Source organism: Clupea harengus, chromosome 4 (assembly GCF_900700415.2).
Source record: "Clupea harengus chromosome 4, Ch_v2.0.2, whole genome shotgun sequence".
Classification (NCBI taxonomy): Eukaryota; Metazoa; Chordata; class Actinopteri; order Clupeiformes; family Clupeidae; genus Clupea; species Clupea harengus.
This window is the reverse complement of record NC_045155.1, coordinates 1,960,002-1,977,501: the sequence shown is the minus strand read 5'-3', so window position 1 is coordinate 1,977,501 and position 17,500 is coordinate 1,960,002. Positions and strand designations below refer to the sequence as shown.

At 44.9% G+C, this 17,500-nt stretch overlaps 3 protein-coding genes across 3 annotated transcripts in view; 2 read left to right on the top strand and 1 right to left on the bottom strand.

The window, feature by feature from the left end:
* Positions 1–6,394, top strand: part of l1cama (L1 cell adhesion molecule, paralog a) — a 51,229-nt gene extending 44,835 nt beyond the window's left edge. The window contains 7 exon segments of the mRNA XM_031565736.2: positions 116–122; positions 385–497; positions 1,327–1,482; positions 1,758–1,889; positions 2,232–2,304; positions 2,723–2,734; positions 3,056–6,394. Of these exon segments, the coding sequence (XP_031421596.1) occupies positions 116–122; positions 385–497; positions 1,327–1,482; positions 1,758–1,889; positions 2,232–2,304; positions 2,723–2,734; positions 3,056–3,320 (758 nt within the window). The 3' untranslated portion in view covers positions 3,321–6,394.
* Positions 6,395–6,577: 183 nt separating this feature from the next.
* Positions 6,578–13,978, bottom strand: ribc1 (RIB43A domain with coiled-coils 1). The gene is given in 8 exon segments (XM_031565738.2): positions 6,578–6,736; positions 8,051–8,217; positions 8,411–8,599; positions 8,601–8,648; positions 10,452–10,570; positions 12,280–12,394; positions 12,498–12,721; positions 12,841–13,978. Coding segments are annotated over 8 exon segments (1,143 nt in total). The 5' UTR covers positions 13,040–13,978; the 3' UTR covers positions 6,578–6,654.
* A 770-nt stretch (positions 13,979–14,748) lies between these two features.
* Positions 14,749–17,500, top strand: part of LOC105897288 (structural maintenance of chromosomes protein 1A) — a 7,124-nt gene continuing 4,372 nt past the window's right edge. The window contains 6 exon segments of the mRNA XM_042707504.1: positions 14,749–15,049; positions 15,051–15,102; positions 15,184–15,362; positions 15,640–15,786; positions 15,898–16,044; positions 17,316–17,500. The exon segment at positions 17,316–17,500 is cut by the window's right edge and continues 240 nt beyond it. Of these exon segments, the coding sequence (XP_042563438.1) occupies positions 14,834–15,049; positions 15,051–15,102; positions 15,184–15,362; positions 15,640–15,786; positions 15,898–16,044; positions 17,316–17,500 (926 nt within the window). The 5' untranslated portion in view covers positions 14,749–14,833.

The following is a 17,500-nucleotide window of genomic DNA, read 5'->3' as shown; positions in this document are numbered from 1 at the left end:
GACACACACACACCTGCTCTACTGTCTCAATGTTCATGTTTCAATATTTCATATTCACAGAATATGGTCGGACCAAGGCACTCTTCTTTTCAATAAAAAGCTTTGAAAAGAAGAGTGCCTTAGTCTGACCATATTCTGTGAAAGCTTTAATTAATTTTTCATACCAAAGAGCACTTTCACACCACATAAGAGATTTACTTATTAGAAGAACGCCAAAGCCCTCCATCCTATCCTTGTACATTTAATATTCACAGTTCACTTTTGAGCCTGTCAGTTCTAACTGTGGATTCAGTCTATGAACTTAAACTTAATAAATAAAATACATATTATTTCAATAGGGTTTCCAAGAAATGTCCAATCACTTTCACTTGTGTTTGCTTGTAGCTCCCCTGCCAACATAAGCGTTTCTGTCGGAGAGACGTCTGTGAACCTGAGCTGGGCGTCAGGGGAGAGACACAGGAATGTCGGCTTCCATGTCCGTTACCTCAATAAGAACGGTAATTTACATTTACATTTAGTCATTTAGCAGACGCTTTTTATGATGAGTTGGGTCTTCAAGAGCTTCTTAAAGGTAGAGAGGGATGCTCCTGCTCTGGTAGTGCTAGGCAGCTTGTTCCACCAACGTGGAACTACGAATGAGTTGTGGCAAACTGTGGCAAAGGGAGAGAGCAGCCTGTCCTGACCTCAAAAAAAGGCCTGGGAGTCACAACCATAGACATATGTAGATATATGATCTACATACTGTAGATCTATATATCTCTATGGTCACAACCCCTTAATGCCCCCACCACTGTGTCATGCTTCACTAAAGGCTCAGGCTTGTTGATATGGTAACCGTAGCACATATTTACTTGCAAAGATTGCCCTTCAGGGAGTATGTCCCACGTTGCCCACACTCTATGGCATCCTTCACATACATGACCCGCACTGTAATTCAGCCCCCATGGGGCGTCCCCCCAACACAGAGCGTTCCCCCAACACAGAGCGTCCCCCAAACACAGAGCGTTCCACCAGTTCTGGGGGTTCCTCATACACACTAGCCAAAATGGCTCCCCTTCAGACACCATATGTGGTGGTGAGGGAAGGAAGCCCTCACCCCAACCCAATCCAGTCTCACAAGCAATGGGAACGGTCACTGACATCTTGTGGGAATATTCCAATGTTGTATTGTTGAATTCTCTATTGAAGAACATCCAATTTTCATCCAATAGAGTTTCATCCAATAGAGACAATTATAATGATAATAATAATAATAATAATAATAATAATAATAATAATGCATTTTATTTGAATTATGTATCGTCGTTAAACATTCTTTCTGATTAGGCCCAGGCTGGGGGAAATGGGTGCTGTCGGAGAAACTGGACTCCTCCCAGTCCTTCTATCAGCTGCAGGGCCTGCAGCCTGGCTCTGGGTACAGACTGGTCTTCATCTACAACAACGCCACCTTCTGGGAGACGGAGGTGCACACTGATGGCGCAGGTAGTTATCCATCACAGCCCCGTGACGTGTTGCTATCCGCTGTTATTGAGTCAGAGAGGATATTACACTGCTCTCGTCTAGAGAATAGAGTCAAACAGAGCCATATGAAAGTCAACAGTGATTTAACACTCCTAATTCGGCCAGTTCCAAAGCATCGTGCTTGCTTTAACACACCTTTGTCGGCATGTTTTTTTTTGTTGGCAAGATACTAGTATGTCTTTCGGTAATATTCTGTAATACACAGTGCTTGGGTGTTTCTCTTTTGTCTTTCCCAGGCGTGATGCCGGTGCAGGGGGGCTTTGCCACGGAGGGCTGGTTCATCGGGCTGGTGACCGCCATCGCCCTGCTGGTGCTGCTGCTGCTCATCCTCTGTTTCATCAAGAGGAGCAAAGGGGGCAAATACTCAGGTGGGCAAACCCTACAGTACATGGTTAAATATTACTCACATCTGCACGTACTAGATAGATAGATAGATAGATAGATAGATGGATACTTTATTAATCCCGAGGGAAATTTAGGTCATCCAGTAGCTTATACACATATACACTTATACACCTCACCGACATACATACATAAATCACATATACATACACATACACATAGGGAGAACATATGTACATACACATAGGGAGAACATTTAGAGAAGTACAACGTCATGAACGCCATACAAACGTCATACGACGTGAATGAAGAGAAGGTTCATGCGAGCTGAACAACAGTCCTCCTCTCTCTCTCCTTTTATGGTTTAGTCAAAGATAAAGAAGAAGGCCACGTAGACTCCGAAGCCCGACCCATGAAGGATGAGACGTTTGGAGAGTACAGGTGTGTTTACTTGTGTTTGTGTGTGCGTGTGTGTGTGTATGCGTGTGTTTGTGTGTGTGTGTGTGTGTGTGTTTGTGTGTGAGTGTGTGTGTGTGTGTGTGTGTGTGTGTGTGTGTGTGTGTTTACTTGTTTGTGTGTGTGTGTGTGTGTGTGTGTGTGTGTGTGTGTGTCTGTGTGTGTGTGTGTGTGTGTGTGTGTGTGAGTGTGTGTGTGTGTGTGTTTACTTGTTTTGTGTGTGTGTGTGTGTGTGTGTGTGTGTGTGTGTGTGTGCGTGTGTGTGTGTGTGCGCGTGCGTGTGTGTGTGTGTGTGTGTGTGTAGGCTTTTTTTGTTTGTTATATTAACCCTGATGTGCTCCCTCTCTTTTTACTAAACCTCACTCTCCCCTTTCTCCCAATGCGCTCCTCCCTTGCTTTGCAGATCCCTAGAAAGGTATGCAGTGCAATGCAGTGCTTTGGTTCATTTCTGAATGCATTTCCACTTGAGTTGTATAGCTGTATTATTATGTTTGGAATTGTCCTGGCTCTTTTCTGCTCGCTCTCCCCCCCAAGCCCTCTGTAGTATACATGAAATCCCCTTGGAGCCTCTTTGAAAAGCCTATTCATAATTCTAATCCCCACCTCTCTGCCTCTCTCTCTCGCTCTCTCTATCTCGCTCTCTCGCTCTCTCTCTCTCTCTCTCTCTTTTATTCTCTCTTCCTCCTCCTCCTCTTCCTTTCTTATCTCTTTTTTTTTGCTCTGTCTCCATGAGAAGTGACAATGACGAGAAGCGCACCGCCAGCCAGCCGTCCCTGTGCGACGACAGCAAGCTGTGCAGCGACGACGGCAACCTGGACGACTACGGCAACAGCAACAGCGTGCAGACGGAGGTGATCATGGACGAGTCTCTGGCTAGCCAGTACAGCGGCATCCGAGACAACGTGCCTGAGACCGAGGCCCCAGACAGCTCGTCGCTCGACCCCCCCACATACACCGCCGCCAATCAGGGGCTACCGATCTCATCTGCCTTTTTAGATTAAAGGAACAGTGTGTGAAAGACCAGACCAAACATGGATTCACATTTGTGCCCACTATTCCATACTGACTACTGAATTAACCCATCACAGCATCAGACTGGTGGCAGGCACCAGTGCATGCGCCAATACACCTGAAGCCAAGTTGTTAGCAGACACAAGCTACAAGTTTAAAATGCTGTGACTGACTTCAGACTGTTTAGACATGACCTAAACTTTAGACCTGCACTGACTCTCTTCACAACCAACACTCTGCAACAGGGAATCTAGAGACCGCTATCATGGACACACAGACAGACATATACATAGGCACACATACAAGAAACACACAGGCCCCCCACACACACACACACACACACACACACACACACACACACACACAAACACAAACACATACTCACACAGGTGTGTACAAAATCATAGTCTTGACATGTCATAATCTTGACGACTTGTTTTCTGTCTGTGTGTGTGTGTGTGTGTGTGTGTGTGTGTGTGTCCAGTGCAGGAGGTTACAGTTCTGACTGACTGACAGCCACTGACATCCGATTCTCCATCTCACTCAACTCATTCGAAGGGACATCTCCATCATGTGACAGAGCAGTTAGACCCCTATGCTGGACACCAAATGCAGCCACAGGGCTTCAGCTGTGAACAGGTTTAGGAGGTAGGGGACAGTGGGACAGTGGAACGGACAGCCATAGAACGTGGGCCTTAATATTCTGATAAGTGTATCATGCAAGCATACAGACAGCACAAGCTATGAATTGTGAGATTTAGCCTACTTATGTTCTCAGTAAGTGTATGCTACCATGTTATTATCTCAGTGCAAGACTTTTAAATACAGTTGTCTGTAATGTTGTTTTACCGACTTATAATTTATTTTTTTACTCGAATGCATTGTTTTATTTTTTCTCTGAATCATCCCTTTAGATAGTTTGCTTTCATTTCCCAAGTACCTCAAGGAACGAAAAAAAAAAGAAGAGTTAAAAAAAAAACCTTACTGAAATGAAGTTACATATTGTACATAGTTAGGCTGCAAGAGAAAACTTGACTGACATGAGAATACTTTATAGCAAGCTGTACATAGTCACATGTATTGATTTAGTCATAAAGTACAGTATTATAGACATAGACGTCATCCCTTATCAGTTCCTGTGCCTGCTGACATTCCCAAAAGCAAACGCATCTCACCTTCTAAATCATTCATGTGGTGTCAGGTACCATGCTGTCACTTCTTTTGTGTAGTCCTCTATGTCTGTCTTTGTCTGTTTCTATTGTATACTGAGCAGTGTATTAAACAATGTGTACTGACAAACCCTCTCTCTCGGTCCTGTTGGTGTAAAGCCATAGAGATACGCACTTAATTGTGTACCGCAGCACAAGGCAGTATTTTGTTGAATAGGGTTATGAGAGATTGCATTTCACACACACACACACACACACACACACACATACATAAACACACACACTTTCAAGATGTTACACTTTTTTGATTAGACTTAAATCACAATCATTTATGTAATGGTTACCATGTATGTCTAGCATTGAGAATGTATGCATTTGTGGGGCTTGGGATGAATCGTCTCTTTACCGATATACCAAATACCACTTCTTTTGTTTTTTAATTGGTCTAATGGTGTAAAAATGAGGGGGTGGGTGGGTTTTAAAAGGCAGTGCTTATGTGGTTTACCTGTTAATTTGTAATAAATCAACGTAATTCAAAACAAACAAAAAACAATGCTTGTATGGGAACTACAAGAGGGCAAATTGGTGAAGGTCCTCATATCTCTTTGAATGTAAATATAACCCAAATGATTGTGTTATATATTCAGTTGTTTTACAGCTATTTTGTGTTGCCAATAGATTTTTTTTAATATGCTTTTTTATTATTATTATTAAACATTGTTAAACATGTTACATGTGACATGGATGTTTCCAGAAAAAAGTAGTGAATAGTTTATAAAAGTCCAGAAAAAAAGAAAGAAAAGGAACACATTCTTCCACCTATCCTCACAATACATGTTGACATTGTCAAGGGATAAAAAAATGAAACCGTGAAACACCCTTGTTTGTTATGTTGCTTTCTAGTAGCTCCTAAGCTGCAGTATTGTGTGTATCTGTTAACCGAGATCCAGTTTCTGCTGAAGCAGAGGCGCAAAGAGGGGTGCAGCAGCCTGGTCCGCACACAATTGCACCCACACGCTCAACAGGGAGCATTGGCGAAGTGCTGACACACACACAAACACACACAAACACACACAAACACACACACACCGTTCCAACTGTGGCCCGCTGACATCTCAGCCATGGTCGCAAGTCCTGGGGGATATTATGGGATTGATCCAGATTAGACTGTCAGTTATAGGGTGGTGTAGCGGCATACGCTCAGCCCAACACGTGTTTGCTGTGAAAGACATGCTCAGGACAAATACTTCTACAAAAAAAAACTCTATTTTCATATTGGAATAAGTAACGATGCGAAGCTATGCCAATATTCTACCAGTCTGCTGCTAGAGGTCTGTGTTGTGAGTGTTGGGGCAAAATGTTGAGGGCTACGCCTGAGGGGACGAATGCATTACAGATATACACTATACTGCCTTTTCTCTGTTGGCTTCCTTTGCTTTGGAGGAGCTCGATTGATAGCCACTCCTCTTTTAGGGCCTTTTCTATATTTACAGGAGAAAACTGGAAAAAAAAAAAAAATGGAAGAAAAAAAAAAGAATGACACAGTTGTGAAAGTGACTGAGCACCAGTGGCTTGAGTGAGTGGATGTAGTGTTTGCAGTGTTACCAGAGTGTGGGTGAAGGGGAGGCTTGTGTGTGTGTGTGCCAGTCTGTGTGGGCATATCCCCTTACATTGTGCGTTGGGTTTGTCTGTGCCACAGGAGGGGTGGGAGTGCCTGGCAGCTGGAGAGCTGGAGGAAGGGAGAGGAGGGAGAGGAGGGAAGGAGGAAGGGGAGGGAAGGTTCGCTTTGTGTTTGCTTTTTCTTTTCTGAGGAAGAAATGATTATTGTACTAGTGTGATGAATAAGCCACTGTAATTACGTAATAAATAAATAAAAACCCTTGGAACAATCTCAATCAAAACAGATGTCGCCTTTTGTGATTATCCATACCCCCCCCCCCCCCCCCCCCCCCCAAAATAAAGCACTGTGCGGGAGGGGGATAATCTTTCAGCACTTTGGAAGACATGAATCCTCACACTGACATGAGCACAGTGTCAAATTAGGAGTACGCAGCAAAATAACAGGATTAACAGCCTTCTACAGTGAGAGTAGAGAAGCTTTATTTGTGATTGCTGAGTGTACTGTGGGAGTGCTTCGGCTGGGAGAGGGCGATGATCAACGGGTGGTGGTGTTGAACTGGGTGAAGTAGTGGGCAGTAGGCTGGTTGGTGGAAAGCAGCTTGTCCAGGTACTGCTGACTGGTTCAAAAACAGGAGACAAAGACAGAGGAAAAGAGAAAACAACGTTCAGGATGGCCAGACAGAAGGAATTTCAGTTTTTTCTGATTCGCCCTAACATCTAACGTGAAATAAAAGCCTGTCGGGATAGTTTATAACTGAACCAATAAAATGAAAGTGCACATAAATTACAAATTTCAAATACAATATTTTGAATTGTTGCACGAGCGATTGCCAAATTCATCACCACAGAGGCTGACACATTCATATGCCATTTGCATCGACTGGAAATTGGTAATCATGCCTCTCAAAAGCGATCGCTAAAATTGGGACCACTCGGCTCCAGATGATTCTAGGCAATTACACACACAGGGTGGCATGAACGCAATTAAAAAAAACACACTCCCTTAACAGCCACTAAGCTGTTGCAGTAAGTGCCCCAACATGTGCAAGGTGTGTGTGTGTGTGTGTGTGTGTGTGTGTGAGAGAGAGAGAGAGAGAGAGAGAGAGAGAGGGGAAAAAAAAGTGATAAAATTCAATTACTTTCCTCGAATTCACACTGTGCTTCTTCGGCACGCTCTATTTCACCGTCACACTCAAGCCTAAACAGCCACAGATAAACGGCAAGTGAAGCATGTTGTGTTGCCGTGGTGAATAGGAGCCCGGTATTGCTCACAACCCCTGCATTATTGTTTTTGCATATGTAAGGACATTGCAAGAATACAACTGTCAGTCATAATGCGGAGGCCTGCGACGTGTGAGCACACACTGTATGGGTGATTTACGACGGTCGACTGAGTGCTCGGCTCAGTGCTAGACTAGCCTGGTGGGGTGCGCAAGGTACCGCAGGACGTGAACAGCAGAGCTGTCCGTCAGGGCCTAGCCCACTTGCATCTTGCATCTGTTTAATTACCTATCCTAACAAGCATTCAAGGGAGGTCTGTTGTCTTGGAAACGGATGGACTCTGGGGGAAACGTATGAGGCCAGAGCAGCTTCATAGCTTTGAGGCTGTTGGAAGGAAGGTTAGCATTTCTCGCTAACCTCTGCCAGACCACCACAGGAGTGCACCCCCTACCTTTAAAGTGGTGTGCTGTGCACATGCCAAATAGCAGACATGGAAGCTTGTTTCTGTAGAGGTTTTGGGATTGGTTAATGCAGCCGAATTGTGTTGAAATTTTAGTTGCTGACTACAGAACCCAGGAGAGTCACAAAGTCATTTGCGAGTCACCCCCATCCCCCCCCCCCCCCCCCCCAAAAAAAAAAAACCTCTTGCTTGCAGTAACTCTAAACAATTAGGCAGAATCAGCAAAGACGATTCAGAGCGGCCTGCTTACTGCTGCTGCTGTTCCTGAGCCAGCTGCTGGTTGTATTTGTCCAACTCCATCCTCTGCCGTCTCTCCATCTCTCGCCCGCGCCTCTCCTCCTCCTGCAGAGCCCTGGCCTGCTCCATGCGCTCCTGATCCCAGGCTCTCTCCCTCTGACGCTCCGCCTCTCTTTGTATCTGAGTGGAAATGGGATGCAGAAGGGAAAGGGGATAATGGCACAAATAGAGAGAAGGGTCGAACAGAGGAAGAGAGGCAGTAAAACAGCGATCAGCACTTTTCATTGCAGTAATGCGCCCCCCGTCTCTCTAGGGAGACATGCTAGGAGATGCTAGCCGGATGGCTGACCATATTTAGCCCCTTTTCTATTACCTCTCTCTCCAGACGCTGTTGCTCCTGCTCCCTGAGGATGGCGCTGTGCTGCTCGGAGGTCATCCCCTTCCAGCGGTCGGTCAGCACTCGCCGGCCCTGGCCCGGCCACGCTGGCCTCTCAGCAGCCTCGGGCCGCTCTGTCAGGAGGTCGGAGGTCACCATGTGGCGGATCTCGGACAGCGCCGTGCTGGTCGTTCAGCTCCCGCTCCTGCCTCTCGCGCGCCGCACGCTCCTGGGCCTGTGAGGAGCGCACACACACACCACACACACCACACACACCACACACACGTAGAGATGGATTCAGAACACATTTGGACAGTGGTTAGAGAAAAGGGGCGTCTCATTAGAAATGTGGACACGAGAAGAGCATGATATTTAACAACTCATTAAGCATCACCTGCATCACACCAACACTACTGAGCATTCAGTCATAAGATAGAACCACAAAGAGTCTTTGCAACATAAAGGGGGTGTGGCCTGAGAAGCGCCACAGGATGAGATAAGGGGAACCTGAATGCACCAAGCTAGGGATGACTGGATTGAGCTATGGGCTGGGGCACTAATGAACGAGAAACAGAGCTCAGGGCCTAGATGATTGACGAACGACAGAGAAGACCTAGTAAGCTTGCGGCCACCTGCTCGACAGGGGAAGATGACAACATTGGAATCACATGGTAGTGGGCAGCAAAATTAACCTAAAATAGCAGAACAGCGAATCATAGTCCAAGACATCATGAAAGAAAAGGAACTCATTTGGGAACTTAAAATGAATACAGCACCCAGACGCATCAGGACACTTAAAAGAAAAGGCCTATCTTGCAACTATAATAATCCTAAGTGCTTGACTGTTCCTATATACACACAGAGATAGGGAGCCACGAGGAGTTCTTGCTGCAATGGAGAAGCTGATGAAGACGGTCAAAGACCAGGCCGTAGAGACTGGAGCCGGAGGACATGGTCGGGGGGGGACAAGCAGAACAAAGCCACATAGTACCAGTGGTTCAAGATCTCCTTAGAAGAGCACACCTGCCAGTCGTATTACATACAGAGCCCCTTGGCTGACATGGCTGGAGATAGCTTGTGCTCGATACTCTACTCAAAACATGGTTGTCATGAAAGTAATGACATTAGTTCGAAACATCAGGTGACTGTCCTAGACCGAAGACCATATTTGGAACCTGAGAGGAACACACCTCTAAACTCTGCACCCACACCCAAATAAACAATGACCAATCACTAAGTACCAACCCACTTAGTAGTAACCAATGACCGACTTCTTATATATAAACGTATATCCAATCATCTCGAGCCACTAGGCACAGAGAAAGAGCTGTATCTGTGTTATTGATTTTACTTTAATATTTCACAATTAAATTAGTCAACTGCAGCAGAGACTCCATTTTCTTCACACACACAGAGAGACACCAGCTGCCGATCAGAAGGGGCTGGTACCCTTCAGAAGACTTGGGTGACATCTGTTAAGTGCAAGTCTATAAAAAACAACGTCAGTTCCTGCTGTGGCAGCCAGGGAGACCATAAAATGGAGGAACAAAATCACAACACCTCATTACAATTCCCACTGGGCAATTTGTGTGAGAACAAACAATCCAGGGCAACAATGAGGAGTTCTTTTAAAAGGAATGCACTACCACCCACCCGCATGCAGCATCAATTAAAATGGTTTGTCTGCGGCACGGATGATGCAAGTAGTTTTCATCTAAAACAAACATTATGAATAATAAATAAGTCTCTCTTTTTTACCGAATAAGGTCTCGCCTTTTGAAAATGCACATTTGCATTCAACATACTCTGCAGACAACACAGGGTGAGTACAGTGCCTCCATGTTGCCATGCCTGTGCACTGCCTACCAGGGACTGGTTGAAGTCGGTAAGAGCCAAACGCTTACCAGGGACTGGTTGAAGTCGGTAAGAGCCAGACGCTCGCAATGCTTGTGCACTGCTTACCAGGGACTGGTTGAAGTCGGTAAGAGCCAAACGCTTACCAGGGACTGGTTGAAGTCGGTAAGAGCCAAACGCTTACCAGGGACTGGTTGAAGTCGGTAAGAGCCAGACGCTCGACTCTCTTGCCCTTGTCCTCCAGGTCCTGGAGAAGGGCTGACCTCAGGTCCTGCTGAACCATGTACTTGTCCTGCAAGAGCTCTGAAAAATATACAGTATACAGCAGAAGTGAGTCCACCCCTGTGCAATATCACTTGAATGTCCAATGATTCAAAATGATATCACCTTAAAGGAATTCCATTACTTTCTAAGTTGAAAAGTAGGGTATTTGCTCTCGTAAAATTAGAAAATAACAGTTTAAATTTACGGGAACTTACTAAACCACAGTAGGAACGCAATGCAACAGCCAGTAGACTTTTTATTACTCAGATTCAAATCTTTTATTTTTCAATACTTCATATATCCACCTTTATTATTCATGACAGACTCCATCGTCCTCTGCGTGGAGTGTTGCAGAGATGTTTGACCATTCTTCAGAGACACTTTGCTGGAGGAGTTGTGTTGCTCTACCTTCCTCTTAAAAATACCCCAAAGGTGTTCAATTGGATTCAAGACAGGCGACATCTTCTTGAGAGACTATTGAAGGATTTTGGCGGTGTGCTTTGGATCGTTATCATGCTGGAATATTCCTTTTCTGCCAAGCCTTTAGAGACTGGTAGTTATCTTGTCAGCCAGTATTTTGGTATACCCACAGGCATGCATGGTGCCATCTATAAATGTCATCTCCTCAACACCCTTTGCACTCATGCACTTCCCGTGCTTCACTGTCGGGACTGTGCCTTCACTGTGGTAGTCCTGGCCAGGTTCACGCCAAACATGCTGGACCCCATCTGGGCTGAACACATTTATCTTGGGCTCATTTGACCAAAGAATGTGCTCCCAATATTCATCAGACTTCTTTTCATGTTCTTTAGCAAAGCTTAATCTTGCAGTTTTGTGCTGAAGAGCAAGCTAAGTTTTTTTTTCTTGGATGCCGTCCATAGAGGTTGATGTTGATGCAATGTCCTTCGCACTGTCTGAGCTGTCACAGAAACTCCCATTTCCATTGATAACGCCTGTGCCAAGTCTGAAGCACTTTTCTGTCTACTCTTCAGAGCTACATTGTTCCACTGCGGCTCTGATTATTAGTACTATGTCTCGTTCTTTACCTCCTGATTACAGCTACAACTGTGTTTCAACTGATTTTAAGTTGGTCACCGATCTTCCTGTATTATCTTCCCAGCTTTGTTAAGTCTCACAATCAGATTTTTCAATTCTTCTGGAGCCATGAAGCAGACAGACACAGCCCATGGGTCCAAAATTGAGAAAGTTCTGTTGTTCACAGGCCATGTTATAACCATGTTCATGCAGTAAGGCTAATTAGACATCACAGGACAACTTGTTTCAATGATCACAGGTGTATTCACTTTTGTTGCATTGAGATTCTACTTGGAGGCTTGCATTTTCAATATAGTCTTTCTAAAGTATTTGTTTTTGATAGTTCGTAAGGGGAACTACTCTACTGGTCAACTTAGAAACAATGCAATAATGGAGAGGTGATACAATTTTGAATTGTTTCACATTTAGTTAACTTTCGTTGTATACTGTACCAACACGACCACACACACAAACACACAGAGGCAAATACATAGAGTGAAGAAGCTTATAAACACATTAGAAATACCCCGTTTGTATGTGTGTGTGTGTGTGTGTGTGTGTGTGTGTGTGTGTGTGTGTGTGTGTGTGTGTGTATTTATAGTCCAGAAAGTTCAAGCCATTAAGGTGATCAAAGAGGAAGAAGAAAATTCCATTGCAGCAAGCTAAGTGTATGGGACAGGTGTGAAAATCTCCATGAACATTTTTGCATTCACCTTGATGTTTCTGCCAGTGGCGCAGTTTTTCTGTGTCCTCTCTCTGAGCTCTCAGCTGTCGCTCATTCTCTCCCATTTGAGCTCTTCTCCTCTCATTCTCCCCCAGGTCCTCTCCCTAGTCACACCCAGAAACAATATGTGGATCACGTTATTCTCAGAGGCTTAAAAACTACATTGAAAACGTTAAAATGAGTACAGTCTATTCAACACCATCACACCTTAAACACTGTCATGCTGGCAGGTCCCAGCTGTGACTCTGGAATGGAAAGATTAAGCTCGAGCGCCCCTTGTCGGTTACACGCGAGGTCGGCATCGCGAGAGTCCTCTGTACGCTGATAAGTGTCTCTGAAGCGAAGCAGATCTCGCCTCAGTTCTCGTCTGCTTTCTTCCTCTTCTCGCTGACTTTGCTCTAACATTTGATCATTGGTCACGCGTAAGGCGTCTGCAAAACGTAAAAATAACACAATAAATAATTTGCAAAAATGTGCTGACACACAAATTACAGAAACATTAAATAAAATTGATATGGGTAGTAGGCCGACATTTTGGAGAAATGCTTACCGTATGCCTTTTGACATTCCTTCTGTATCTCATCCCGTTCTCTCCTCTCTGCTACCTGTCGGTCCAGGGTTTGAAGGTCCAAACCGATCACTCGGTTCCTGGCGTTAAATATTCTGCTGTGGCGAGCCGCCTCAGCTGCCCTTCGGCGCTCCACCGCCAATTCCACCGAGTTGTCCACTGGTAGGTCAACTTTATACATTTCTCCTTTTACTACTAATTCCCTTTAAATATCAAAACAAAAAGAAACGCAAAGTAATGCAAAATAACTGGCCTGCGCTAGTTACAAGGCTAATTGATAGTAGCCTAAGTTAGGTTGCTCAAATTCACAAAACCAGCCTAAATGCTATATAGCGAGCCAACGGTTAAAATGCTCAAAATATCGGTATCCTAACAATAGGCTGTAGAACACTGTGCCTAGAACAAGTATGACTAATAATATAGGCTAGTAATATGGCAAACCTGCTTGTTTTTGGGCTAAACCTAATGTATCCACAATCTGTCCATGAAATGACACTGTCTTGCGCCTGGCTTGAAACTTTGTTTGACGCATTCCATCACCATGGAAACAGGACTTTACATACTCAACCTCATGTGGCAGGGTTACACTCTACATCAAAGTATTGTCTTTTGAAATAGTCTTACTGACTCTTTGTGTATGAATATAGCCGATATAGGCCTGCCATAGCTGCGTTACGTGTCTCATACAAGACTTACCAAGTTACTTTTACCTTAGAATAATTTGACTAGGTTTCCCCCTTCACATTCTGTCTAGACGTTGTCTCGCGAGACTAAACCACCGTTCGAAGAATAGAGAGATGCAATGCATGTGTTTATTGACAACCAGTGTTACAGGTCCAGTGTAAGGTAATGGAGATGACAGTAAGTAAGTGTATTACAATTAAATATGACTAATTGATGGACACTTTCTAAATATGAACGAAATATGTACTTAGCTACCCTCTACACCGGCTACACACCGCAAAAAGTCGCCTAAAAATAATCTCATCTGCCTGCCGCAGAAGACTGCATCACTATGGGGTACCTGAAATTGATAGAGATAGAACATTTCAAATCATATAAAGGTCGCCAAATCATCGGTCCTTTCCACGAATTGACCGCGATTATCGGACCTAATGGATCGGGTAAGTCAAAAGGGACATTAGTTCTCATGCTTATCAGACCCACTCCAGACAGTCTGCAGTTTGCTTTGACATTCTGTCCGTATGATCAATGATTGCTGCGGTGCGGTGTTACAACGAATCACTATTTGACCTGCATTGTGAAATGCAACTCTAGAATATCTATAGAATATCTATTTCATTTCTATCTAGTGCCACACCTCCTTTCTGCTCAAGGGGTAGCCTAAACTACAGTGTCATTTTAAAAGGCTAATCCCCTTAAAAAAAAATCATATGTGGTCCTGTGTCAGGTTCAAAATTGTTGCCTAAAATGTCATCTCAAATGCTGAAGGCAAATCCAACCTGATGGATGCCATTCGTTTTGTGCTGGCGGAGAAGACCAGTAACCTCCGTGTCAAAACACTGAAAGATCTCATCCATGGCGCCCCTGTTGGCAAACCAGCTGCCAACCGTGCCTCGTGGGCATGGCGTACTGTGAGGAAGATGAAGATGAATGCACCTTCATGAGAGTCATCTTAGGTATGCCATTTTGTTGGCTATGGTATAACCTAGAAATGAATTATACTATACCACTACCTAGTGTGACTTATGTGTACTGATCAGCATTAATCTTTATTAGGTTCCTCACCTGAATATCACATTAACAATAAAGTGGTGGGGCTGTCTGAATATAGCGAGGAGTTGGAAAAACTGGGTATTCTGATTAAAGCCAGGAACTTCCTTGTCTTCCAGGTGTGGTACTTTCTGTCTCCGTGTTTTTCAGTGTGTGTACACATGCTGTACATCGGTTACAGGAGAGTGAATGCTACTTGACAATGAATGAAACCTGATGAAACTACCAGCCAAAATAAATAATGCTAATGAAATGTAATATCCTCCTTTTTTATCTTCTCAAATGTTTCCTTTTGTCTGGTCAGTACGGCAGACTAATTGATTTGTGTCAGCCGACCCAGAAGAAGTTTCAGATCGCCGTGACCAAGGTCCTCGGAAAGAACATGGACGCCATTATTGTGGACTCAGAGAAGACTGGCAGAGACTGCATCCAATACATCAAGGAGCAGAGGGGGGGGGGGGGGGGCTGAGACCTTCCTGCCCCTTGACTATTTAGAGGTACAGGTCATGCGTTACCACGGTCACTGGGCTTCTCTCGGTGTCTTTGGCATGGTCAGTGAGCATGCGCCACCTTCACGGACCTGGCTCTGAGACCCACCCGTCGAGAAGCCGCGGCGAGCTGCGGGGTGCTAAGCTGCGGTGATTGATGTGATCCGTTACGAGCCGCCGCACATCAAGAAGGCTCTGCAGTACACCTGTGGCAACGCGCTGGTGTGTGAGAATGTGGAGGATGCACGCAGGATTGCGTTTAGAGGGCCCTACAGACACAAGGTAGATGCAAAAAATAGCGTGTGGAATAGAAATAGTGTGTCTATATACATCACAGGAATATAGGGATCATTCATATTCATGAGAAGCACAGGTGAACACGCTGATGCGTATGTAAGCGGCGTTAGATACACTTGGGGAAATTGAAATTGCATAACAGCTGCTGATACATATGGCTTATCTCTTTCATTCATTCTTAATCTCATTCTTTCTGGTGTTCCTTCTAAACGGGCAGTCTTGTTCAGGTCTTCCTCTCTTCTTTTCTCGTTTCTACTGACAGACTGTAGCCCTGGATGGCACGCTCTTTCAGAAGTCCGGTGTGATATCTGGTGTAGCCAATGACCTGAAGGCCAAGGCCTGGCGCTGAGATGAGAAGGCGGTCGACAAACTCAAAGACAAAAAAGAGAAGCTGACCGAGGAGCTCAAGGTAGAAAAATAAAACTGAGCAAGGTAACCTTAATTATTCATAGTCCATAATTATTTAATTATGCACCTTTTGACCCGCCTGAACGGTTTCCTCCTCTGTGTTGCTCAACAGGAGCAAATGAAGGCAAAGAGGAAAGATGAGCTGAGGCAGGTGCAGTCGCAGGCACACGGCTTACAGATGAGGCTGAAATACTCCCAGAGTGACTTGGAACCTCACACACACACACACACACGTTCTCTCCCACACACGGCTTACAGATGAGGCTGAAATACTCCCAGAGTGACTTGGAACCTCACACACACACACACACACGTTCTCTCCCACACACACGGCTTACAGATGAGGCTGAAATACTCCCAGAGTGACTTGGAACCTCACACACACACACACACACGTTCTCTCCCACACACACGGCTTACAGATGAGGCTGAAATACTCCCAGAGTGACTTGGAACCTCACACACACACACACACACGTTCTCTCCCACACACACGGCTTACAGATGAGGCTGAAATACTCCCAGAGTGACTTGGAACCTCACACACACACACACACACGTTCTCTCCCACACACACGGCTTACAGATGAGGCTGAAATACTCCCAGAGTGACTTGGAACCTCACACACACACACACACACGTTCTCTCCCACACACACGACTTACAGATGAGGCTGAAATACTCCCAGAGTGACTTGGAACCTCACACACACACACACACACACACGTTCTCTCCCACACACACGGCTTACAGATGAGGCTGAAATACTCCCAGAGTGACTTGGAACCTCACACACACACACACACACGTTCTCTCCCACACACACGGCTTACAGATGAGGCTGAAATACTCCCAGAGTGACTTGGAACCTCACACACACACACACACACGTTCTCTCCCACACACACGGCTTACAGATGAGGCTGAAATACTCCCAGAGTGACTTGGAACCTCACACACACACACACACACGTTCTCTCCCACACACACACTTACAGATGAGGCTGAAATACTCCCAGAGTGACTTGGAACCTCACACACACACACACACACGTTCTCTCCCACACACACACTTACAGATGAGGCTGAAATACTCCCAGAATGACTTGGAACCGACCAAAACACCCCACCTGTCTCTCAACATTCCATTTGGTATGAAAACAAAAAAAAAAACCTTTCAAAGTAAAAATTTAAAAGTTCGTCCATTCTGAGACCCAAATAATAAATACACTCCCGACACTTAATCCTCGGTGTGTGTTTCGGTGTGTGTGTGTGTGTGTGTGTGTGTGTGTGTCTCACCTGCCTCAGCATGTGCTTTTAGCTACGGAAGGTCAATTCGTAGTACACTGATATTGATGCCATACTGATAAAACAGCACGCTGTCCTGTTCCTTCTATGACAGAGTTATCATTCTGAACTCTCATCGCTAAAGCCTGTGTCTAAATACTACCCTCTTTGTTTTCTCTTTACTCTACTAACGTATAGGAGAAGTCTAAATTGGAGAGTGAACTTGCTAATTTTGGCCCCCCCGTATCAACGACATCAAAAAGATCATCCAATCACGTGAGCTTAGGGACCGCATGAACCTGGTACCAGATAATTTCTTTCCACTACTACATTCACATCAACCACAAACTTGTACATCCCAGACTGTTCTTTATGGTCATTGTTGCTTTGTGTTCATCAGGTGGAGGACGGCGATCGGCGTGAGAAA